At 33.4% G+C, this 27685-nt stretch overlaps 1 protein-coding gene across 1 annotated transcript in view; it reads left to right on the forward strand.

Moving 5' to 3' along the window:
- LOC124357807 (septin-2) overlaps positions 1-19817 on the forward strand; it is a 34037-nt gene extending 14220 nt beyond the window's left edge. Inside the window, exons 3-9 of the mRNA XM_046809864.1 lie at positions 211-353; positions 6568-6761; positions 7631-7742; positions 10504-10696; positions 12496-12623; positions 15571-15744; positions 18201-19817. Of these exons, the coding sequence (XP_046665820.1) occupies positions 211-353; positions 6568-6761; positions 7631-7742; positions 10504-10696; positions 12496-12623; positions 15571-15744; positions 18201-18377 (1121 nt within the window). The 3' untranslated portion in view covers positions 18378-19817. The remainder of the gene's footprint in view (positions 1-210; positions 354-6567; positions 6762-7630; positions 7743-10503; positions 10697-12495; positions 12624-15570; positions 15745-18200) is intronic.
- The last annotated feature ends 7868 nt before the right edge of the window (positions 19818-27685 follow it).

Raw genomic sequence — 27685 nt, forward strand, 5'->3', positions numbered from 1 at the left:
AGTTGTAGGTGAGACAGGTCTGGGCAAGTCTACGATGATGGACTCTACATTCAACACCAACTTCGATGCCATCTCTAGCTTTTTAACTTCTTTTTACTTTCGGTTGTAGGTGAGACACGTCTAGACAAGTCCACACTGATGAACTCTCTCTTCAATACCAACTTTGATGCCATCTCTAGTTTTTCTAACTTTCTTTACTTTCGGTTGTAGGTGAGACAGGTCTGGGTAAGTCCACGCTGATGGACTCTTTGTTCAACACCAACTTTGATGCCACCCCTAGCCCACACACTCTGCCTAATGTCAAGCTGAAGGCCCACACCTATGAACTGCAGGAGAGCAACGTTCGACTCAAGGTATAGTCAACTCTCTTCACTGTTCTATATAAACTTCAAATTGAAATGATTGCAGTGGAGATGTGTAGTTCATCTAGTTTTAGGTTATCACGTAGTAATTAAATTGAACACATTTGTCATATAAAAAATTGTAATTGTAACTCTATTACAAAGACGAGCTCCATAAAAGCTGTTGTTTCATACTTAACCCTTTTACTGCCGACGTCCGACATATCGTCGATATGTCGGACGTTGGTATTTTTTATTGTTACTGGCTACTGTTATGTTCAAATGCCGAAATATTCCGTATTTTGGTTGTTTAGGAGCAAAGGATAATGAAAGAAGCCATTTGAAGAACTTTGGATTTCTATTTTCGTCGTCTTTGACTAGAATTGACGAACTACCTAGACAGCTGTCAAAACCAGTTGATCGGGTTATGTTACTGAAATCTTCGTTCGTTGTTGTTGTTGTTTACAATGTTATCGAAAGTTTTTTGAAGTGTTACTTTTGTTGATTAAAGATAAAATGAGTAAAAGAGTTAGATCTAACTCTCCTGTGAGTGAGGGAACAATAATTAACTGTTTAATCGATGGTGGTGTACAAGTGCAAGACGAACTGAGTGACGATTTCCTTCAGAATTTGTCAGATTCAGATGCCGAGAACGAATCTGATATTAGTGTTAGGGCTAGTGATGACAATCAAAGTGATGTGGATGACACTGATGACGATCCTGACTTTATCTTACCATCAGATAATGAGGAGTTATTAGATAGTGAGGAGGATGTGGCACAGATAAGTTTACCTTCAACTTCCACTGGTAGGCCTAGAGGGAGGCCTAGAAGGAATAACCTAATAGGCTGTCCTAGTGATAACATAAATGATGGTTTATCTTCTCGTGATAGTCACAGGCCTAGCCCTAGTAATCTAAATGCAGAACAAGCTCTAAGTGATGTAGTATGGACCCCAGTAAATGAAACAAATGACCCCGGACATAATCACAATTTTTATTTTACTGAGCAACCAGGTCCTAAGAACTGTCCACCCTCTGACTCTAAGCCAATAGCTTATTTCTATCTTTTTTTCACTACAACCTTGCTGAACCTATTTGTTCTTAGAACAAATCAATATGCCGACCAGTACATGAGGGCCCATCAGAACACTTTTTCCCCTGGATCTCGAGCTAATCAGTGGAAAAACACCACCTTCGCTGAAATTAAAGGGTTCATTGCTGTCATCCTGAATATGGGGATAATCAGAAAACCAACAATAGCTAGCTATTGGACAACTTCAGACTCCCACTTTGTGCCTTGGTTCGGCAAATTGTTTAGACGTAATCGTTTTGAAGCCTTATTACAATTTTTTCATATAGTCGATAATAGCACCCTACCTCAACGTGGCCAACCAGATTATGACCCCTGCTCCAAATTCAACCCACTAGTAGAACACGTCAACAGACTTTTTAGAACATACTATACACCTCATAAAGAAATTTCTATAGATGAAAGTCTTGTAGGAACTAAATGCCGGTCACAATTATTACAGTATCGCCCGAACAAGCACCACCACAAATGGGGGGTTAAAATGTGGATGATTTGTGACTCAGTTAGTAACTATTGTCTGGGTTTTTATTGCTACAAAGGTTCTAAAGCTAATGATGGTAACAAAGAGGTAGGCCTAGCATTCAATGTTGTCAAAAAACTTCTTGAACTTGGTCAGTATCTCAACAAAGGCTACCACGTCTTTGTCGACAATTTTTTATGAGTATTCCTTGGCCCAATTCTTATACAGTAAAGATACCTTTGTAACTGGCACAGTGAGGAGAAACAGAAAAGGTATACCAACTCAATTGAAGGAAAATTTTAAAATTGGAGAAAGGAAGTACCTGAGAAATGGCAACATGCTATTTCTTGGATACAGAGAAAAAGCATCTCAAAAAAATCCGGTTATCTTGCTTTCTACAAAATCAGTCGCACTGTCCATTCAAAAACGAAAAGTACGCCAAAATGTTGAAACAGTACAATCCGAGCCAGAAATTATTAACTCTTATAACATGTTCATGGGAGGAATAGACACGTCGGATCAAATGTTGTATGCTTACTTAGATGAACGACATACCGTTAAGTTTTGGAAGAAAGTAGTGTTCAACATTTTTTCTCGGATTATCCTAAATGCATATATATTGTACAAACATAACTGCACTGGTAAAGAAATGACGAGACTGCAATTTACTTCTTCTATAATTGAAGATCTAGCAGCAGAGTGGCTAAAAGCAAAAAATGTAGATGTGCCATTACGTCTAACAGCAAATGTTGGAGGTGGAGATGGGCCCCAGCAATTTGGAATGGAAACTCTGCCAGAAAAAAGGAAAGGGACTGCTCTGTTTGTAGCAAAATAAGCACAGCTAGTGGTGGGTCAAGAAAAAAATCAAGGACCATTTGTGTGGCATGCACAAGAGGTGTGCATGCCACCTGCTTTGGACAGCACAGGTGCTAAAAACTTAAATCAGGCACATTTAAATATTGTAAATATGTAGAAATTAGGTTTAGGTTTTGTGTACTTTTTTATTTGTTATTGCTATATATGTGTTATTGCTTTTTATAAACTAATGAATGAACAGAGGTATAAGAAAAAGTGTTTTCGTGTGAAACATCGCAGTGTACACCAAATGTCCAGAATTTGAGGAGTGTTGAGTTTTGGGAAAATTCTCATAGTGCAGCTATGTTTCAAGGTAACACCTTCAAATTTGGTATATGTTCTAAGCAATTGCTCTAGTTTATAATGATATCATGCTCATAATTTTAGTTTAATTTTAAAAATAAATTATCACATGCCAAACACAATTTTTATTTTTTTATTTATTTTTTTATTTATATCATTTTTAAAATAAAATAATGAGTTTGTTTCAAATTAAAATGTTATTGTATTATTTAAAAACAGCATTTAAATAAGAGTAAATAAAATAAAAATTCATGCAAATCTAATGATAAATAAAAAAGATACAGCATTTTTTGTAAATGAATGCATGACAGCGATTTTCCTCCTTGGCAATCTTGGCTGGTACAATAAAAAAATGGCTGGCAGTAAAAGGGTTAACACATTACTAATGTTTTTGTCATATATAAACTTAATAACTCAATCCTTAATCAATTTAATAAAGTCTACCTATTTGTACATTTAGATCTGGCACATGTCTACTATTTAAAGTGTATTACATTATAACATTATATAATATTTATTTCAGGATATGGACAATTTCATCTGGGGTTAGTAATTAGATTGCAAAAACTTTAATTAAGAGAGATATAAATAAAAATGATAACTACTTTGTTATTATGTTTAAAAAAAAACAAACAAACAAACAAAAATTAGAGTATTATTTGTGACAGTTTGAAGTTATTTGAGTATGAAAAATATTTATGTACAACGTGGGGTTTTTGTAGTCAAGGGACAAAATTAATTTATTTGAAATATTAACAAATATAATATAAAGTTCAGGAATTTTTTTAACATGGTTCAAGGTAGAGCATGACAAACAATTCCCAGTAAGTTGATCATGCAGTTGGATGGCAACAATGATGCAAGATCAGTGGCACACAATATACAGTCTCTCTGTGGGTTTCTAAAATGCCCAGTGGGCATGAAACATCCCAGTTTTGTGTGTTGTTTTTAATGTATCTATGAACAAGAAGAGGAATGTTTGGTAAAGGGAAGCCTGCTCTTTCTATCCTAAATAAACACTCATGTTAAAACCTGACATTTTGACTTTTTAGTCATCAAAATGTAAATTATTTGGATTGTTAAAATTAACTAAAACAGGCAGAGTAGATATTGAAGAAATGGTGTACAACATAATTGTGTAGTATTTTGTTATTGGTATGTGTGTATAATGATGACTAATGCATTTGTAATTAACTGAGAGATCAACAGACATACATTATAAGTAGTATAATGATGTCAAGAACGCCTTTAATGCGGCGAGATGAATTGATATGATGGACGCGTTGCATAACACCTTTCGCATCCCGGCATATCTGCGGAGGTTGATAGAAGACTACCTCCGATGCAGAACTCTCATTTACGAGACGAAAGATGGACCGCGCATGGTGGATGTCACTTCCGGTGCCGCACAAGATTCCATCTTAGGCACGGATCTCTGGAACGTTGCTTACGACAGCCTCCTTAGGTCCGAGATGCCGGAGGAAATGGTTTTAGTTGGGTATGCCGATGACATCGCAGCCCTAATTGTTGCACGCAACGTGGAAATGGCCAAGCTTAAATTGAACCAGGTCATGCGAGTCGTTAACAGATGGATGGAAAATCACGGCCTGTCGCTCGCTTTGAGCAAAACAGAGATCGTGATTTTGACTAAGAAATGAATCGACTACGTTCGTCCCATTAAGAGTGGGAGATGTAATGGTCTAGACCACGCGAGCCGCAAAATACCTTGGCGTCTTGGTGGACAATAAGCTGACTTGGAGGGACCAGATTTTCCGTACAGCGGACAAGGCCTCTTAGATGGTAACTCATCTTAGCAGGCTCATGGCCAATGTCGGCGGTCCTAAGTCCAGCAGGAGAAGACTGTTAATGTCTACAGTCCAGTCCGTGCTCCTTTATGGGGCTGAGGTATGGGCAGACGCATTAAATATTGAATTTTATCGGATACGGATCGCCCAGGTACAGCGTCAAGCCGTACTCCGGGTGTGTTCCGCCTACCGTACAGTGTCTGAGCCTGGTGTCCTGGTTATTACTGGAGTCATCCCCGTCCAGCTTTTGGCAGGGGATAGGAAGGCAATTTATCAGCGACAAGGCGAAATCAGCAAGGACACTGCAAGGACTGAGGAGTGCTCTTGTACGTACCAGCACTGGCAAAACAGCTGGCAACAAGACACCCATGGACGTTGGACTGCCAGACTTATCAAACAAGTCCAACTGTGGGTAGAACGGCAGCATGGCGAGGTGGATTACTACCTCACAATGTTTTTGAGTGGTCACGGCTACTGCATTTATTGCTCAGGTGTTGCCCGCGTTGGGAAAGGCCCACCTTGAAGTGACTCAAACTTTCGGTATGATTTCGGTGGACACAGTCTGTGACCGGATGTTAGAGGGCGAGGACTACTGGTGCTGCTGGTCCAGCTTTGCACAATGTATACTACGCACCAAAAAGAGTGATCTGGACCGGAATGTGGGACAGATCCAAGATCCGAACGGCTAGATAGGTGCGAGCCCTCCGGGCATAAGCCAAAATTAGGGCTAACCCGAAGTTTAAAGCGATAAGCGGTTTCCAGGCTAGAGTAGAGGAGGTTTTTAGTGTGTATTCTACGTAAGTAGGAGTTCCACACTACAGGCTGGCCACCTGTGTGCGCAAAAGCATTTTCCTGCCTCCCCCTCAAAAAAAAAACCTTATAAGTAGTTTTATATCAAACTAATCTTATCAATTTCTTCGTTTGATATTGTTTACATTAATTATGAATAGTTAGATTTGGTTCACCTATATGACCAAATATGGACTGTTGGACATTATACATAACAAATATATAAATAATTATTTTGTGAATGACCGTTTCTGTCACATATGTTTATATAATTAAATTTACTTATGAAAACCAAATACCTGTCAAATGACTTTTAACCCTTAGAGCACCATACAATGCCATTTTTAGAAATTTGTACACAGTTATAAAGAAATGTCATAACTTTGTTATTTATCAACCAATTTTTATAATTTTTGTTTTGTTAAAAAATGTGTGTACAATACTGAAGAAAAAAACAACAACAAAAGGCCTTGAAATTGTCAGGTTCAACTCTCAATAATAGTAACAATAAGTTCTCAAAAATATCCCACATTCAATGAAACCAAGTAGACTAAAAGAACTCTTTATTTTGAATATATCTTTTATGTTTTATTAAGTTATCACCTAAAATAAAATATTATAGTGTAATTTTAAACCTTTTTTTAAGGACTGGTCATTTTGTCAACTTTGGTCGTCACTTCTACTGAGATTCATCACTATGTTTTTTCACTGTATAACATGTTTAAGAACGTTTATTTGTAAAACGAATTTATATAAAATACTTGTAAAAATTTAGTTTTTATATTTAAAACGCCTGGTTTATCAAACCTGGATCTCTCACTTTCTGCACGAGCATGTTACCACTACACTATAGAGCCATATCTACGCACAAATACTACATTATAAATATTTTGTTTATTAATGAACCATTGTCTGTTGTCTAGCTTACAATCGTGGACACAGTAGGCTACGGAGATCAGATCAACAAACAGGACAGTTTCAAGTCTGTAGTAGAGTATATAGACACCCAGTTCGAGGCTTATCTGCAGGAGGAACTCAAGATCAAACGTTCACTCAACACTTACCACGACACTCGAATCCACGTCTGTCTCTACTTCATCTGCCCTACAGGACACGGGTACGGTTGGTTGGAAGAGACCTCAAAATATAAAACTGGTTGTGTAGTTAAAAAGAAATATGTAGATTTTCTTTTAAATTCCCCTTTAAAATTTGTTAATAATGTTAGTTTATTATCTAAGTAATATCTGAGTACCGGAAATATATAGAATATTAATAAGGAAAAAGTTAAATCCTACTACAGTTGGATTTAGCTGTATTATTTTCAAACAAAACTGTTGAATGATTTACTCTAAGGATAATTAATGCACAACAGAAAACTGAATCAAGATTTATAAATGTAATATTATTTTTTGCTTTTCTGAAATAATTCCGGTTTACATTAATCCTTCTCACTCTGATAAATAGGTTATACAACATGGCTTAGTACAGTTTTTTTATATTAATGTTAAGAAAATTGCTTGGCTAATTCTATGTAATTAATAATAAATAATGTCTATTCTAATGTAAAAATATAACCATGTCAAAACATTATAGATATTTATATAATTCAAAGATATGTTGCAGAAAATAATGTACAAAATTTTAAATCACAGATATTTGATAATAAAGCAATTTAAAAGAGTGTAAAGAATGTGAATAAGTATGAAGTATATCATAATTTATTATATTTTTTAATTGTAATACAGATATAATAATTATTATTATTACAACAAATACAGTCTCTGTGATATAGGTAGGTACTTAAAATCTGATATTAAAAAAAACATGTGTTGTACTTTTCAGATGTGACATCAAGAAAATTTACTGTACTCCTAGTGATGTTTAAGCTCTAAGCACTTAATGTCTTAATCTGCTTGAAAAATATATTTGATTAAATTAACTGCATCAGCAGTACCACACTATTTGACACTGGTATTTTTGTTACAGGCTTAAATCAATTGATTTGGTTTGTATGAAGAAGTTGGACACCAAAGTGAACATCATTCCCATCATAGCAAAGGCAGACACCATTTCCAAAACTGAACTGTCTAAATTCAAGGTATGCTTTTGTTATCTAACTGTTATGTAGTGGTTAGTAAGTGATCATGAAAAACATGGCCACATGGAACAAAACATTGAGTATAAAGTAATAATGGTAACTTTAGTGGGAGAGCCAGTAGCCTCATGGTGTAGTAGTGGTTATATATATGATCTCTCATATATGGTCAGTTAGCTGGATATGTTTGACTTTTTATCTGAGTTAAACACAGGTTCAAATCCTCTCTCTGATCTTATACTGTACCAACTCTCCCCCTTATTATATTTCATTTGATTCCTGCACACACCAGTGGCCAATGGGAGGGGTGGACAGAATTAGGCAAAATATAGGGGGTGCATTAAAAACAGTTTTAACTATCTTAAGGTTACTGTATATTGTCACAAAATTCACCATAATTCTGTTTTTAAAAGCTCTTTAACCCTTAAGAGCTTTTAAAAAGGTTTAACCTAAATATAATTAGTGTGCATTTCAAAATTTTATAAATATTGTACTTTTGCCAATGTGTAATGTATTTTCTGTTTCTTGAAAGAAATAATAAATAAAACCACGTCTTTTTTAATATGATAAAATATAGTACTCGCTATTGATTTATTATTGATGTGTCACGTATTCCAATTAGCTTCCTGATGGTCATAAATAAATTCATTAACGCATTCCTACATAATCAAGACACTTTTGTGACATGTAACGTATAGATTGAGAGATTCCATACGGGCCCTGAGAAGCGCGACAGGGGAGTGGTGTGGTACGGAGTGGGAGAAGCCGTCGTAAGAGGGGAGGGGCTGACTGCCGCTGTGCCACAAAGCTTGCCCTGTCACTATTGTCAGTGAGCTGGATCTGCGTGCTGTGTACGATTATTTAAACACATGTTAGACAAATTTAACATTGGCAGTATAGTTAACATACTTTCCAATAGCAACAATTAAAATATTTCTATCTGAATTTAAACGTTAATGTATACAATTGAAATTTTATATTATTCCTACCAATACTTTTTTGTCATTAGTAGTCTTCTTCCATCTAAAATTCATTTTCTTTAAAATGCATCGAAGAGAGAAAGAACTACCTTTAAAATTAATTGAACTTTTCAGAACAGATAGCAGAGATTTTATTGTTGGTCTTTCGCCATGAATTCGGTGAAATTCATTTATAGTCCTCCTAATAACACCTATATTGAAATTGTCTAGATCGGTTTTAGGTTTAGTACGATTTCGATTCTTTTTCAGAGTGCTGAATTCTGCATTGTCTTGAATTACTTTTTTCCTCTCAGAAACTATTTTTTTATAGTTGTCAATGGCACGCCAGTTGCAGCTTTTACACGGACGAGAACATTGTTTATGTTTATTGCGGCGCCACTTTCTTTCTCATGTTTCATGTATTCATAAACGTTTGCTACGATTTCTCAAGCTTGGCTGTGATATACTTTGCCACTTCCAACTTTTTTCATGAAGTTTACACCCGCCATTTCAGAAATATCACACGGAAATCCTGTAAATAGTAACAGAGCAAAACAGTGCAAGTATCACAGAGGCAAGAAGAGTGTTGAACAAGCATGCGCGAGGTCCTCACCACACAGCTCCGCGATACAGACTGAGGAAGCGTTACCCCCACTCCTCCAAATGACAAGTAGACCACTGCACATCGCCAGGCCAGGGCCCGTATGGAATCTCTCCATCGGTACAATTAATTAAAATAAGACAAATTAAAATTATGCCACGCTTTAAGTGTTTATATATCTAAATTTATTTGGAATTTTAACAATTATTTTAGTATATATATTGTATACATAATTTTGCCTACCGTTTTGGGACAGTGGCATGTGCAAGGATCTTCTTATCCAACAGAATAAGGAGAATAGTCAATACAGTACTAGGTCGATAGTAATGATAAAAATTTCTACAATCATAAGACAGAATTTGAACATGTACTATCCAAAGAACAGAAATTTTAATTCAGATCCAAAGTGTGATGTCTTAGACCGCTCGGCTATCTGCTCTCCCCAAATTTAATACTTGTTATTTTACTAAGTTGAAATTTTTTGTAGGATCTTTAGTAAAACCTAGAACCGTTATAAAACTGTACATATTCATAGGTATTGTTCGATCAGTAATCCAGTTGAAATTAAATCTGAAATAGTACATTTGTCTATGAAAACAAAAACATTATACCAGTGGTGCAGTTAGGTATATTGTATGTTTACATTTTTTAATTTCAAAATGAATTCTGTATTACTCTTTGATGTCTTAAACACTTATCTGTTGTCATCTCACAATTCCCCAGGACGCCAGTTACATCCTTTTAACAAATTCTCTCTGATATATCTTAGGCATCCTTTGAGGTTCAACAATGTCTTATTATTTAAAAATATCCATTATTAAAAAAAAATGTTTTCAATGGTATAATGAGTTTAAAATGAATTTGACGAATTTAAACCAAGATTCATCACAAATAATAATAATAATAGTATTAAAAGGCTATGTTAAAAATAGATTCTGATATGAAACTTAATTTAATGAACAAAAATATGATCATTGAATATGGCTGAGCGTCGTTGAAAACTCATTCTTTCATATGTTTGCAAGGATATGTTTATTACTACTCACCAGAATATCCAAAGACATTTTCAACTTGGCACAGCCCGTTCATAATTTTATTTTGTGGAATTCGGTTAGATTTGTGTATTTTACAGTAGATTTTATTTATCTAATACATTGGATTTAAATATTCCACCATAACTATTTATCTACTTTAACCGTTTTAGTCAAAAATAATCTCCGAGTTGAACGCCAATGGAGTGGAGATCTACCAATTCCCCACAGACGATGAGTCGGTCTCAGAAGCCAACAGCACCATGAACTCTCATGCCCCATTCGCTGTTGTTGGCAGCACTGATTTTGTGCGAGTCAGCAACAAGATGGTGCGAGCCCGACAATACCCTTGGGGCACAGTTCAAGGTACATCTTTCCCATAACTATATAAGTATACTTATTGCGATGACACAGTTTTAATTTAAATTTGTTTTAGTTATATAACCTGAAGATTCAAAATGAAATAAATATACTGTTACCAAATAACATACATTGATTTGTTTTGTTCTTTTTCCAATTCAACTATTTATTTGGATTAACAAAAAGTAAGCTCTTAATAAGGTGTTATGAATTTTTTGGCAGATGACATTATAATTACATCCTTACAATTTTTCTAAAATCTTGAAGCTTTCTTATGAATCTGTTTTAGTTTTGGATGCATGCTTATTTGTGATATACTATGAAGTGAACAAAATTTAAATTATGACCAATCAATCCCAAATAAAAGCTAGGGCAGGATCTTTAAATCAACAGTAGACAATAGACAATAGACAATAGACAAATTTCTTTATTACGTGTTCATTAAGAACAGAAATAGGGTCATGAAATACAAGTACAACAAATATTATGTTATCAGTGTCAATGAACATGGCTGCGCCTCAGGTCATCTTCTCTTGCAGTTATGAATTCTTCCAGCGTGTAGGTTGGCCTGCTCACAAGAAAGTCATGGAGTCGCTTCTTGAGAGCTGCTCCTTTGAGTTGCTTTATTGGTGTTGGAAGAATGTTCCACAGTTTACGGCCATTGTAGCTTGGACTTTTTCCATACAGGGTTGTGCGATGTATTGGCAGGACATAGTTTTTGGAGTTTCTTGTGTTATATTTGTGGTAGTCTTCATTGGTCTGTAGATTTAGCTTGTCAACGTATAAGATAATGTGTAAAATGTATAATGATGTGACTGTTAAGATTCCTAGAGTTTTAAAAGCTTGTCTGCAGCTTTCTTGAGGTCCGAGCTCAGCAAGAATTCGTATAGCTTTTTTTCAGTAGCAGTGGTTACAGTGTCCCTGAGTTAACTGCATTCCATCCAGTTTCAACTATTTATACTAAATTATAATTTTGTTTAAATTGCTAAATTATTGCTACTTGGTTACGTTATGAAATATATTTACAAATTTACTAAACTGCTTGCTTAAATAATTACATTAAGTATATTCAATAAACAAAATACATTGTATAAATGTTCATCTAGTTGCACAAAACAATTGTTCTAACGTAAGCATAAATTGCACTCTTCTAGTTGTGTAATCCATTATTAATCTCTTCAAAAAATACGCTGTAACTAATTTAGCAGTAGTATATTCATTCACTCACGTTAATATATAGCAAATACGTGTTTTATTTGAATAGTGTATTAAACGTATATGCGATAGGCTAAGACAAAAATATTCTAAATATCAAAATTTTGTTGCTGATTTCTAAAACAAGAAACAATTTTAAACACACTTTTTAAAAATTTTACATAACGACTTCACAGGCAAAACAAAATAACAGTAAGAGAAACACATGCACTATGCTCAAACATTAACCTACAAACTAACACTGTATGCATGGTGCTTTTTTGTGAATCTACAAACCCCACCTTAACCCCATCTAGCTCTAATGTGTTCACAAATTGCAGCAGGCTCTCAGTTTGGAAAACACTTTTTAGGTCCTCCATAAAAATTTTGTATTACTTCTTTTCACTATCAATTCTGAATAACCCAAGTCCTCTACTTCTAAATTTAAAAGACTGTTCCTCGAGTTATGTGGTTTGACAAATTGAGCTGTTTGTTTATTGTAAAATAGCAGTTTAGTTTCCAACTACATTATTACAATAATTACACATTCAAAACAATAGTTATGAGCAAATAGATAGTGTATAATCAATCAATGTTCCTGCATTTTTCAGTGGAGAATGAATCTCATTGTGATTTTGTAAAGCTGCGAGAGATGTTGATCCGTACCAACATGGAAGACATGAGGGAGAAAACCCACATCAAGCATTACGAGCTCTACAGAAAGAAGAGGCTGGAGCAGGTAATTAATCTGAGGAGGATGTCCTGTTGCAGTACAGTGATATCCTGTCCCTCCATATTAAAACTGAACATGTAACTAGTCATATTTAGTGCTTAGTATGACTGTTATAGTTGTTCCAAGTTTCAGTAATCAAAAGCATTAATCAGTAGCATTCTTAACCCTCCGACTGATAATAAGAAACTCCTATAATGATGCACTGGTTTTTGTCTTTGCACAGCATATTTTTCAGATATTAAAAAGTATATGCTACATTTTAAGTAATAAGTGTTATATATCAGGTATTTTTTGTTAGAAATCAGAGAAAAATGCGAAATAATAAAAATATGCACTTACTAGATTATTTTTTTTATTTATACATAAATTTTAAAATGTGAATTTTAATTTTTTGGTTTGTTAAGTTTCACTCCATGTAATTTTCACAAGACTTTGGATAGTAAAGTACTGCAAATGTACAAAAAAGTTTTTGATTTAAAATATAATGTATGTAATACTTCTTTTTTTTTGGCAGTATGCATCCATATTGATGTTTGATGAATTCTTTGGGCAAGAGGAATACCAGATAATGAAAAAAATGAAAAATTCTTTATGTATATAGGCAAAGTTATGGCTGCATAGCCCTTTCTTACACTTAACCTGCAATATTAAAAACAATTAATAATAAATTTATATAATGATGAATTGTTGTCACTGTCACTACCGATTTGTTCATAACCAAACTCACATTTCACCCATAATCATATAGTCTACCTGACAACAAATATGACAAAGAAATATCATCATACACTTCATTTGTTGATATGTCACTGTCATAATCAGAACTACGAGGGTCTTCCAGAAAGTAAAGAACGATTGCGCATCACGGGCGGCGCAGTTCCCCCACCACCGCGGTAGATAGCTTGTTCGTTAGCCACACCTTCTGCTGCCTCAGTGTGAGCTGAGTAGCGGTACCGTGAGGTCACGTTTGCGTCTCCTGTGAAAGTTTAAAATGGCGGCGTTAATTGAAAATCCCGCCAAGTGTGAACTGTGTAGTGTGATACGGTTTCTGAATGCACAGAATGTTCGACCTATTGAAATTTATAGGCAAATTAAGGCAGTTTACGGTGACAATGCGATGAACGAGTCATCAGTGAGAAAATGGTGCATTCAATTTAAGGAAGGTCGAACTAATGTGCATGACGAAGAACGAAGTGGAAGGCCGTCACTCGTTACTGACGCAGCGAAAGTTGATGGAAAAATTCAACAAAACCGTCGTTTCACTTTGAGTGGTCTAGTGGAATTTTTTCCACAAATTTCAAGGTCGCTTTTGCACGAAATAGTGACTGAACGTTATCAGAAAATGTGTGCTCGTTGGGTGCCTAAGATTCTTACTGATGTCCACAAGACTAAACGGATGGGAGCAGCTCTTGAGTTTTTGACTCAGTATGACGAAGAAGGTGATGCGTTTCTTGACCGCATCGTAACGGGTGACGAAACTTGGGTTTCCTATCGAACCCCGGAAACAAAGCTCCAGTCAATGGAATGGCATCACTCGAATTCACCAACAAAAAACAGGAAAGAAAAACCAAATTTGAACACCAGGAAATTGATGGCAACAGTTTTTTGGGACCGAAAAGGCCTAATCCATGTGGAGTTCATGCCGAGAGGCGAAACAATCAACTCAGAGGCCTACATCGGGACCTTGCATCGGCTTCGCCGCGCTATTCAGAACAAACGACGCGGAATGCTGTCGTCGAAAGTGGTGCTGATCCACGACAATGCTCGGCCTCATTGCAGTGCACGAACCAAAGCAGAACTCAATTCTTTTAAATGGCAAATCTTCGGACACCCTCCGTATAGTCCAGATATGGCTCCGAGTGACTATCACTTGTTTCCAAAGTTGAAAGTGTTTTTAGGCGGAAAAAAACTTTTTGGGTGACGAAGACCTCAAAGAAGGAGTAAAAACGTGGCTTCATTCCTTGGCGGCAGAACAGTATAACGTCGGTATAGAAAAACTGGTGCCACGCTACAACAAGTGCCTTGACAGTTCCGGCGATTTTGTAGAAAAATAGAGTAAGTTTATAAGTATTTATAAATAAATTTTCATGCTCTTATCTTTTGTTTTTATTGACTTATAACAAAACGTTCTTTACTTTCTGGAAGACCCTCGTAATATTTTCATCATCCAATAGTTCACATATATCACTTGAACAACAATGATTGCCTATTTCATAACATAACAATCAATCATAAACAACTAGTGTACATAATAACCTAGCAATAGTAGTAATAAAGAACAACAGATCTTAAAATAAATTCATCATCAAATATTTGACTTTACACTATCCTTAGGTAGACTTAAAACATATAATTAAATTTTTTTGCATCAGATATTCAAGATATTCTGGAACTCCTGTCTGTACAATTTGTAAACAGCTATTTCGCTATTGGCTATTCGCTGAGAACCTCAGTTTAGGCAGTGTCTTATCACAGTAAATCTGGTTTAAGTCAGTTATTTATTATTAAATTTCAATAATAATGGAGTCATTAATTTTTGTGATAATATCCACTAAAAAAATGTTATTTTGTCATTCTTTAGCAAAACTGCTGATTTACAAGATATTCAAAGTTTAAACGTTTTAATGGCCGAAATTTTGAAATTATTAAAGGTAATATATTTTTTTAGTAATTGGTTTTGTTATCATAGACGTTTGAACCATATTTTATAGGATTTGTTGTATTACACTTTGGATATGATATCCTACCATCTGTCATCTCTATCCTTGATCTCACACACCTATCTAATTTATGATCTTCTATTCGGTGTAATATGTATTTATAAGGTATTGAAAATGTTTTGTGATAGTTAATATATCATTAAAGATTAATTTAGGTGCTCAAATATTCTAATCTTAGGAATGTTATTGCCTTACATATTTGAGTCTGCTATAGTGCTATTACTTCTGTGTAGATGGGTTTCACTGATGTGGATGCAGAGAATAAACCAATTAGCTTCCAGCAAACATTTGAAGCTAAGCGAAACAATCACAAGCAAGAGCTTCAGCAAAAGGAAGACGAAATGCGACAAATGTTCGTTATTAGGGTGAAGGAAAAAGAAGCAGAGCTGAAAGAAGCAGAAAAAGAGGTGAGTCATTACACTAATGGCTTTAAATCAGAGGTTTTAAATAAGTTTTATTTGCTTCCTTAGTTAATTTTTTTTGAAGTGAAAACTTCTTTAGGCGCGTTGAGCGTTTTGGTAGAGGGTAAAATCCTCGGTTCGCGTCACCGACATGCTAATGATACTAACCTGCATGAAAAAGTCAGTCTCGCTGTGTTTTTTAACCGTAGACTTGGCCGCGGACTACTAACCTGCATGAAAAAGTCAGTCTCGCTGTGTTAAAACTGTCCCGGCGGAGTATGAAAACAGACTGCGAAAATCAGTGACCTGTACGGCTTCCTCTCGCGATTTAAAAGTGAAGCCAATGTCGTACAATTCTGTAAGATACGTCAAATTAAAGCTCTTAATATTGGCAATCTATTGGTTACATTTTTAAATATTAAAAAAAATTCGAAATAATTTTGATTATTGTTTACATTTTACATAGCGTTTACAATGACAAAAAAAACGTAGTAAGCGAGGATTTTTTTTTATTTTTTGGTCAGACAAAATTTGTCAGCGAGAAAGTTGTGTGAAAATAGATGAATATTTTTTTTGTAATTTATCATTTTTTATTGGAAGTTAAGTTTAGCCTGTAGTAGCGTATGAAGTGATGAGTGAACGTTTCTGCCGGAACTGTAGTTGGCGCATTGGCTCACTGATACCGTATTAACTCAATAAATTAGTTTATTGTGCAATAAAAATACCTTTACGAAAGAACCAAGTTAATTTAACTAATTTATTAGTTTTAAAAATATTGTGGGTTTAATTGTTATTGCAATTATATACTTTATCCGTAGCAATAACTGTATTATTTACAACGGTGTTCAACTCACTGTTGTTCACTCGGTGTTTATTCACTTGTATTCTATGTTTAACTAACTATTAATATTGAGCAATTACAACATATTTTTATACAGATAAATGAATAATGAATACAACGAATATATTTTTAAACATTTTTAATATTTGTACGAATATTTGTATTTAAAATTTAGCATTATTCATTTTAATTATGTTTTTAATATTTAACCTCTTCATCATGAAATGAGTATTATTACGGTATAAGATTTATCTTACTAGCGTGGTAAAATAGATTTCTAGTTATTTGATAATATTTTTTCGTGGATTTTAAAATTGGAAAATTAAAAACGCGTTACGTTTACAATTACAGATGTAATGCTACTATAACGTATTGTTAATTACTCTCAACTTAATAGTTCCGTTTTCACTTCTATCGGCAGTCCCACGACTGCTACGTTTTTTTTTTTTTTTTCATTAAGATACCGATTCTTATTTGTAGTGTCAATACAGGATTATTAATGATCAGGTAACCTGTGATAACTGCAATAAGTAACTAGCACCTGATTATGATTGCAATTATACAATATTATTCCGTATAAACTGTCCAAATTGGTTAAGATTATTCATATAGCTGCGTATTATTATCAATGTAATAATTGAAATATGTATCTTTAATAAAATGTTATAGGTGAATTAATGTGTAACAATTTATCAGTACTAATGTAATTTTCTTAATTGCTTTGCAACATTCCATGGTATTTTATTGAATAGCTTCAAATATTTCTGTAGCACCATAATAATTTTTGACCAATTGGGAAGTATCTTTTTCCTTGTAACAGCACCTGGAATGTATTATGATAGAATCCTGTGATAATACTGAAAGAGAAATCAGCATTTTTTGGATGCATATCATTTTAGTGTTCATCTAAAATTACAATACAATTGTACATAATCCTTTTTTGTGTAACGGAAGCACAAACATGCATTCTATATGTGTGCTTTTTCGGCGATGATGCGTACTGTCCTCATTGTATCTTTGGGTTTCATTTATAGAAATTATGTAAACCTAATACAACACATTAGGTTTCAATCTCTATTCACTATATTAACCTCTTATTTCCTTGGTTCAGAGAAGAGATTTGATCAATTTTTATATACAAAATCAATATTATAAACCTTGTCAATAGAAATTGGACTTGTTGCCCCTTTGTTGGTTTTCTGTGTCCTCAATAAAATAGCATTTTTGACTGATACATTGAGTTTTAATTCTATTTGCAGTGGTCACGGACTTGATGCACTTGCTTTTTTCCTAAATTATAAGCGTGGAGTCAATGGCTCATTGAGTCAAGTTAGTGTCTGTGCCTCTTTCGATTCCTTCAGTTAATTGAAACTTGCTATGCCATAATATCAAATAAAACAAACTTAAGTGCATGCACAAATTCACGATTTTGTTGCACAGAAGAACAGAACGTAGTTCTAGAAACATAGTATTCAATTTTTTTCATATACAATATTGGAAAATGTTCAAAATTCTGATAATTATTAAAATTATCCCTTATCTTCTTGAAATTTAAACGAAGAATGCTCAGATAATTTTTAAATTACCACTTCTCTGATCATTTACTGTAATTCTCTTTCAGCTCCATGCCAAGTTTGATCGGCTGAAGAAGGAACACGCAGAGGACAAGAAGAAATACGAAGAAGGCCGGTCCAAGCTGGAGGACACAATTGTGGAATTCAACCGCCGCAAATCGCAGATCGCCCAACTTGGCAGCAGCCACCACACGCTCACACTGGGCAAGAGCAAGAAGAAGTGAGCTTCCTCGAGCCACCGCTAGCGAGGACAGCAGACTTGATGTGGCATACGACATTCCCGGGCTCATGTAACGTCCAAGTAAGAAAGCAAAACTTGACTTTGACACTCTAAATTTTGTTCTTGAAAAAAATAATGTTATGAATTTTTGGTTTAAAAATTATTTTAACCTCTCAAGCAAGGATCATAAAGAGACTCTAGGTTTATAAGATTTTTAAGTAGAGCTTCTCTAACTAGCACACAATCCGAATTACCCAGTGAAAAATGTAACTGACGGTTGGTTTGATTGTCTCCTCTATTTCAAGACTGTCCCAGTAAAGAAATCCTTGATCTTTTCCTCCATGACTGCCACTTGGTGTGTTCATCTATTTTCATTTCACTGAATTCCATCTTCTATTAGCATATCCATTCAAAGCATATTAGTAGCATTAAAACAATAGTTTAATTTTAGGTAAGGACAAAATATTTCCATGTACATGCATTTTCGTGTAGGCTTAGATCCAATGTGATTTAAGAGTTATTAAGATTTTTTACAACCCGTAGCTGCTACTCAATGTCCTGTTGCCATCGTAGAGCGTATCTTTCTGGTCTATAATATTGTGTTTATTCCAATGTAGGATGAAAAAGGTGGGATGAATATATAGGATTATTATTATTATGGTTTAGTTGTGTAAGTTATATTTATTTATTACACACATTATTGTGCACAATATTGTAATTATTTTAAAAGAGGTACTATATTTCATTTTGTTTAAGCACTGTAATAGACACTAGTAAGCTATTGTTACTCATTTAATTGCATAATCAAGTCAGAAGTACTAGTAAAATGTCATATGCTATGCAAAATGTATAATTTAATACAAACACTTATTTGTAGCATGCTTATCATTATAGTAAGTAATGTAACAAGAAAAATGTGAAATCTCTCTCTCTCTCTTTCTCTCTCTTCTAGAATAAATTGAAATCATATTTTGGTATTTGTTAATTCACAGAAGAACTGTATGTCTTGATTGTGAATTACAAAATGAGTAAAGTACCACTTTCCATATATTGATTAATTTAGGTATGATTGCAAATAATCTCAAATCCATCTGAAGCATTTTAAATCAAATTATATATTTCTGTTATTTGATAATTTTTATCATTTTAAAATATACTTTATTTAAGTAACAAGTGGTATCTGTAAGACATTACTAGGTCATTCTATATTTCATGATCGCTGTCTAGGAGTTTCACTTTACCAGAAACTCTTAAACTGTCTTCCAAGCAATAATTTTTTTACATTTCACGTACAATAATTTTGGTAAATATCCTCCCACCTTTGCTCATGCAAATTTTTATAAATTAGTATTATCCTATTAAATTATTAATTTATATATTTCTAAGAGTATTTATTTGTTTTTACCTGTAAGACAGTTTGTAATAAATTATATTTATCAATTGAGTTGATGTTTTTTTCATAATCCTCGTAACATTGTCACATTTATAGATCTACAGTGGGATTGACAACCTCTTATTCCAGCAACGGCCAGGTATTTAAATTGTTCACAAAGATTTATTAATTTTGTTCAATACTATAGCCGGTAACAAAAACAGGTAACATAATAAAAAGTGTTTAATAACTTAATTTAACAGTAGTACACTATTACATACTATATACTTCCATTTCAGATACATCCATATAATTTTGTTGTTCATTCAACAAAGCTTGAACTTGGTAAATGCGTTGAATTGAGAGAAATAAATTTTAATTTAAGCTTGAAGAACCAGCAGCTTTTACGTCGGTGCAGACGTTAAGAATCAACTTAAAAGATATATAAATTGAATAATTCATAATGAGAAAGTACGAATGTTTATTATAAAATATAGTACCTTGTATCACAAGGACGAAGAAAGGATCCACAGTAAATCGAATCTGTCTGGCACTGCAATCACTTGTAGAAAGCCAGGCACAATGTGAATCTAGAAGCGAAGATCCCAAAATCGTTATTTCGTAAGTCCAACAGCCATGGAAGCTGAACCAAGGAGATCTCGTTGAGAAGGAACAACATGAACAGGTACAAATACTACCATGAGAGAGGAAAAAAACTATTAATGTTAGCGATTTAATAGATTAAATTATTGTGCTTTGGTTGAGAGAGACTGACTGCATTAAGTACAGGGCGGAAACAAATTGGCCAGCTCCATGTTACCAAGTGCACAGCAAGTAATGTCATTCTCTCTTTGTACATACAACTTTAGATTTAGCTACTTGTACAGTAAACAATTAAATTATAACTTAAATACTAAACATTGATAATCATTATTTTTTCTTATTCAAAATAACTTAGATGAACATTATTTGGCATTCAATGTTACGGAAACACACCAATTCACTCTAACTGACTACAGCCATGAGTGTCCTCCTTGTGATCAAAACAACAAACATCAGCTGAGTGCATTTGACTGGTAAGTTGTTTATCCTCAGTGTAAGTGCCCTAAAAAGTGAGTTTTTTTTTAACCCTTTGACCACCGTGAGCCACTATAGTGGCTCGAGATGTATGGTACCTTGACCGCCATGGGCCACTATAGTGGCTCTGTGAACTTTACGCCTTTGTCCTTATAGTTTAAACATAATATATATAAAAATATATTTATATCAACTTTGAATTGTATTGCTCTGCTTCGTTTCAACTATAAAATATTGATATTTACTTGTTTCTATCAAGTCTATCTGTATCTCATCCTACAGCGGAATTTTTATAATTTTTGTGAATTTTACTTAAATAACATTATTTTATGCAATTTTTGTGGAATATATTTGTAACTTTTAGTATATGCTCAAAACAATATGTACTTTTAGGTTAAAAAACGTTATTTGAGCCCAAGTTACTTACTCAGTGTGTTTTTGGACCTCAAACTTAGGAATTTTTTTTTTTTTTTTGATTACGACAGGCATACATACTACTAAACAAATGTAAAAAAAAATAAAACTGTAATTTATTACATCAACTGAAAGAACATCTCTTCCCCTCAAAAACAAAACCAAAACTAAAAGACTAGCTCAAAATTTATGAAAGTTATGTAATTTAATATGTGACCATGCAAAAACGGGTGATTTTGCCGTGGCGGTATTGGATTTGGAGCGGTGCTCCAACATCTGGCGGTCTAGTGAACGACGGCGCGCGGGAGCAGCGGCGCACTAAGGGTTAAATTTTAGATTTTGTTTTTTATGTGATTTGGGTTTATGTCAGGAGAAGTGTTATAAAAAACACTCTGTTAAACATTTGTGAAGTTATTTTGTGTATTTATACATAAATTAACCCTCTAAGTGGCAAGCGACGTCTGAGACGTTCTATTTACGCCGCCGTGACGTGGCAAGCGACGTCTTAGAAGTCGCTTCACATTGCCGCTTATTGCTAGGCAACCGATAATTATTTTTACGCCTAGTTTGCACAGTTGCGTTCACCACTAAATTTCAAATACATTTCATATAGTATCATCAACATCACGATGAAATAGTCAATGGTACTAACTGAAATAATCCTAAGTTTTCTCCCGCGGTCTGTGGCAAAACTAGCTGAGTAGGCCTACGTGACTGTTTCGTTTCTCTTGGCTTGTACATATAGCTATATATTTTCTTTATTATTATAACATTGTCTACCTTTTTGGTTTGTAATAAATTTGGCATTGTTTTTACAATTTTGTGTTAGTTTGTTTATTCACTGTTTCCTGGTACCAAATTTCATTTTCAAGTTTGATCACAAAAAAAAACTAAAAATAATAATTTACTGTAATAAACTGTTCTGGTAGATCTGTAGAAAAACTCTTTCTCTTCAAAATAAAATATAGTATGCAAATATTCTACAGCATTTAGGTTGTTTTTTACCAGTTTCAACAAAACAACTCTTTTTGCTATTTTACTTTTATTTTTTTCATTTATTTTATTTATTTTTTTATAATTTTCAAACTTTTTCCTTTGGTATTTGTAGGTAATTATTGTTTCTACCTTTGGTATATAATGGATTTTCTGTAACTATGTTTTTATTATTTTTTACAAAGTGTCAAAGTTACAATTTTAGTTCGGTCAATCAACATTTTTTGGTTTTTCACATGATAAGTCCAATTCAGGTTTCAAGAAATCATTTTATTTTGTCATAATATGAAAATTCAACTCTTTCTGAAGAATTCAGTATGCAACATGACTAGGTTAGAGTAAAAAATATATTTTTGGTGAATTTCTAAAAAATACTCTGCAAAGTGGCCAAAAAGAGCTTGCCACTGTGGAAGTTTAGCATTGCCACTTCTAAGGTTAATGTTATTATGCACAACAGTTATTACAGTTACAAAATATGAGTATAAGATAAAATATTTAAATATTTTCTCATAAACATACTAAGGTACACCTTAGGTACAAGCTAGTTACTGTACACAAGTCTCCTCAGAAATCTTTGTTGTATAAAAGGCGCGGAAGCAGTCGGCCACACAAAATGGAACTTCGCAATCGCAGTACATCCATGTCATGTCCCGGTTCCGCTGCTCGCCAATGCTGGTCTATCTGCACACATGGTGTGTTCTCCTTGGCTTGTCCTTCATATCTGTTATAGGGGTGGTGGCGGGAAAATGCCGGGCAGTTAGTCTTAGGAGAGCATCTCAGCTAAATCTCGCCTGCAAGTCTTTCATGTGCTATTTTATACACTTAGTAATTGACTTACTGAAACTTATATGACTTACACAAACACTCACATTTGTTTACTCACGGTAAACACAACAAAACGTTTACAAAAAAACAGTGTCAACCGATAACGTAAAAGTGAGCTTACAACATGTATCTAGTACAAACGCAAATAAAATCAGCTGATTACTTGGAACAAGTGATTAAATACCCTTCATATGGCAGTAAATTGGGTCTAAATGAAATAAACAAAAGAGCAACAGTGATCTAGTGGAAATGACAAAAACTACTTGAGAGTGTTTCATATCTATTGTGATAGATCGCATACATATTCAGGCGAGAGAATATTCATCACAAAAAATTATTGTGAAAACTGTTTAGCACCTTAACTCTTCCTGCACGGCTATCGAGATTAATGCGTAGTGCGCTCCCGAATTAATTTCAAAAGGTTAAAAGATAAAGTAATATTTTTTTGGTATTATGCCAACTATAAACATTAAATATGTCATGGATCAAACTAGGAAGAGTTTGGAGCTTGTTTAATGCTGCTGTCTAGCAGACATTAGTAAAACTACATTATCAGTTTCATGGCAAGACTATCTTGTTCCAATTTCCCAGTTATCTCTTGTCAGCATTGCAAATAGATTAAAAATCAAAATGCCTTCTCGATAGAATCACTTTTTTAATGTTTTTACCCATTCCCAAGGAGACTGTTCTTAGAATGCAAATTATATGGTACTAATTTAATGTGCTATCTTGTCATTTATTATGTATGTCTTTATTTTGAAGTCAAATTTAGTATTTCTGTCTATATGTAATAATGAATGACGAACCTAGAACTTAACCCCCAGACCCTGGTGACATTGTTACTCTTCAGTAAATGTCACATTTTCCAAGACTAAGATTCTTCACAGTAATGACATCTTGACCCATTGCAGGATATAAGGGAGGGCCTTGTGGTACAGTGATGAGTTCAGCTATTCATAGCATCCTGTGTACAACAATGTTTGTTAGAATGTGGTAATGTGTTGTTTAGGCAATGTAGTATTTTGTTAACAATTTATATGACTAATCTTAACTATATTCTGTGAAAACAAAACATTAGTCATAAAGTATTGTTTTAAAATCCTAAAAACCCATGCAAGACCAAATGTTTTGGATGAGTTTTTTTTTTTAAGTAAACTTAAAATGTTACTACAAATTTTCTTTTTATTAGTTAAGCATAATCGTATATGCAGTTAAAAAAAAATCTATTAACATCCTAATCATACTTAAGAATGTACATAGGACACCAAAAAATCTAATTTTATGAAGAAAATTAATTTTATTGGGTAAATACCACATAATTCTGTTACAAATTGCATCTAAATTATTCTAAATAAGCGAAGTAAAGCAATAAAATACATCCCTAAAAAACCTTTTATTCTCTACATGTGTAGTGTAAAAGTAAAATTCAGACATCTCCTAACTTTCTAGCATAGAAATAAAACAATTAAATATCCTGTAGATGGTGTTATAACCTTATAGAACTGTATGATTGGATGGTTTAGAAAATTTGTTTATCCTAAAAAAATTTAGGATTTTAGCAGCAACTCAAAATAGTGTAATATGAACCCTCATCTGATGAGCCCTTATTTTAAACAGCTTTGAAAAATAGAGATTACTCGAGAGTAGATTTGTGACATTTTGTTTTAAAATCTTAATGTTCCCTACTCTGTGAGCAACCAAGGTTATTTATTTATGTATTGTAGAGAATTGAAAAGGGGAATTATATTAAATTAATGAATGAAATTTTTTACCATATGACACTGATAAGGCTTATATTTGTTAAATGTAATCTTTGTACTTAAGTGTTGACTAGAATATTCTCATCAATTCTAGTCTAATGCTTCTTTTTTTTAATATAATGTAACATTCATAAGTTGTATACTAGTTACAAAAATATAGTTGCTAAGTATTAGCCTATATAAATGGCTATAACAACGCCTAAGAGACAAAAGCAGACATAAAATGTATGTTTCACCAATTAAAAAATTGTTTAATACAAAAATGTTGGACCACTATCTATTGTTTAGTAAGGATTTTACAGTTTAAGAGAAAATAAATACTAAAAGCTCTATGATTTGAATGTAACATTTTAACTAATCCATTATCAATCCTGCCAGGTTCAGACAAATTAGATTTGCTGCCAATTTGGTTACAAAAGAAATGAGTTATTAATTTCTAGTTTTTACAATTCTGTCTCTTTTTTTAAGTTTTTTTTTTAAATTAAGAGGTTAGCTGAAGAAGATACAAATTTTAAAACTTTTAGTTGCTCTAGAAATACTTGATTTTTGAGAACTGTCAAAAGTTTCAAAAACATTAAGTAATCATTCCTTAAGGTGATAAAATTACCAAACGATATTTGTTCATTTTAAGTCAATAAAGAATAGAAGGAGTATTCTATACTTAAATATAGAATGAGTCAAAGTTGAAATTTTGTATCCATGAAAATACGACAGCAGTGACACAATTTGCTATCAATTTAGTTTTTACCAACCAAGCAAAACCGTTTAATTTGCAATTCATAAATAATGATTTTCTTTCTTTGAATTATACATTTCTAAACAAAGGGATTTATTTGTATTCAGTTTGATCAAATTTTATTTCTTTTTAACATTAATATATTTAGAAATAACAGCACAATTTCTATTGATGTTCTTCTTCTTTGTAGATGATGTAAAGCTCTTCACAGGAACATTTATCTTATTACTTCTGGCTAGGCTCAGAGGATTATTTGTTAGCATGAGAAAATTACATGCCCAAACCAGGATTCGAACTTGGATCCCTCAGAAGCTAAGTTGAGACAATAATCACTGCAAAAACATGAATGCTTGGTTAGTGTTCTGTTAGTTCACATGTTTTTGTCAGTCTTCTAGAGCAAACAAAGGAATTTATCGGAAAATTCTGTTGAACCCTCTAAAATAGAATATATTCGTCATAAGAATAAGAACTTCATTTAGCCAGAAAATGTTTTATACAAATACATTGGCACGTCACAATTATTATTATACCAGAGAATAACAACACTAAAAGTCATTCATAGTCCAAGCTTTGTCAATATGTTCTTCCACAGAATAAAACGATCTTTTACAGCGAAATTATTAAGTTTATGTTTAAAATCCTTATCACTAAGTTGTCTTATCTCTAATGCTAACTTATTATATAACCTTATAGGTATTCTCATGGGGCCTTTTGTCAGTCTTAACCAGTCTAACCTGAGGCAGATTAATACTAATACAAGATCTTGTGTTGTAGCCATAGATATCTTTTCTATAACTTACATGGTCCAAATTGATTCTAAGGTAAAGCACAGCCTGCTGAATAAACAAAGAAAATAAGTTAACATTTTAAGATTTGGGAAAATGTCTCTACAACTATGAAATTTGTCTACTCCTGCCATGATTCTGATAGCTCTCTTTTGTGTAATAAAAACTTCCTTTGCATGGGAAGATGGCCCCCAAGCGATTAATCCATAGCTTCAATGGCAATGGAAGAGCCCATAATATGCTTGTATGAGAAAAGTCTGTTCTAATTCACCGCATAAACGTTTTATTACAATTAATATACTTGAACTGAGTTTGCTTTTAACTGCAATTACATGTTGGTGCCAGTTTAACATTGGATCAAAAGTTAAGCCTAAAACTTTAGAATATAGTACTGCCTTTTGGACATAAGGAGCTACTCTTAAGACTAATTAAACACAGTAGCTGTCTTATCTTTATTTAAAATTACATTAAGTTATTTGCAGATAGCCAGTCCTCTATTATATTCTGGTTTAATGTACAGTCTTCTAAAAGCTTCCAAAACAGAACCTTGTGGCACTCTACAGGTTACAGGCTGACAGCAAGGTACTTCTTTTCCTAAAACTACATACTGAAACATATTTTGCAAATAAGAGCTAAATAAGGCTAAAGCCACACCTTTAATGTTGTAATGTTCTAATTTTTTATTAGTATTTGATGAGACACTTGATCTAAGTACATAATTATTAAACTGAAAGATCACAGCCTTGCTAAGATCACAGAATTTTATTGCTACATCAATGTCCACCAAGCACATATCAACACTTTTGATCTTTAGAAACAAGAGTACTATAAATTTCATGAATGTAATAAACAATAAGTGGGTTTCTTATTCCTTTTCAAAATTACCCTTAAAACCTTGCATTTTGGTAAAATTGTAACTAATACATTTTTTAACAATTGCTTTGTGTGTTATTTTAAGAGTGAGGTACTACAGCAGAAGACACAGACAATATTTTTTTAAGAAATATTAAATAATTCACCTCAAACACTTTCTGTTCAATAATTATGTACTTAGAAATTTCATGTTATTGTTTCAAAAAGATTGGCCTTTTTGGGACAAGGTAAGTGGAAAGAGAATGTTCTTATACTATCACCAGATCTATTTACTGATTTAAAGTGATACACATAATAAGCTTGACATTTTTTCTTATCAGTATAACAAGCCAGCAGTGTCATTTCTTTTATGAGCTATTACGATTCATAATTTGTAAACACATAATTTGTAAAAACACAATGTCGGCTATCAGGAGTTAACATTGTGTGTAATCTGAGGAAATGCAACAAACAGGAAGAGGATATAAAAGTGAAGAT

Source organism: Homalodisca vitripennis, chromosome 3 (genome assembly GCF_021130785.1).
Source record: "Homalodisca vitripennis isolate AUS2020 chromosome 3, UT_GWSS_2.1, whole genome shotgun sequence".
NCBI lineage: Eukaryota > Metazoa > Arthropoda > Insecta > Hemiptera > Cicadellidae > Homalodisca > Homalodisca vitripennis.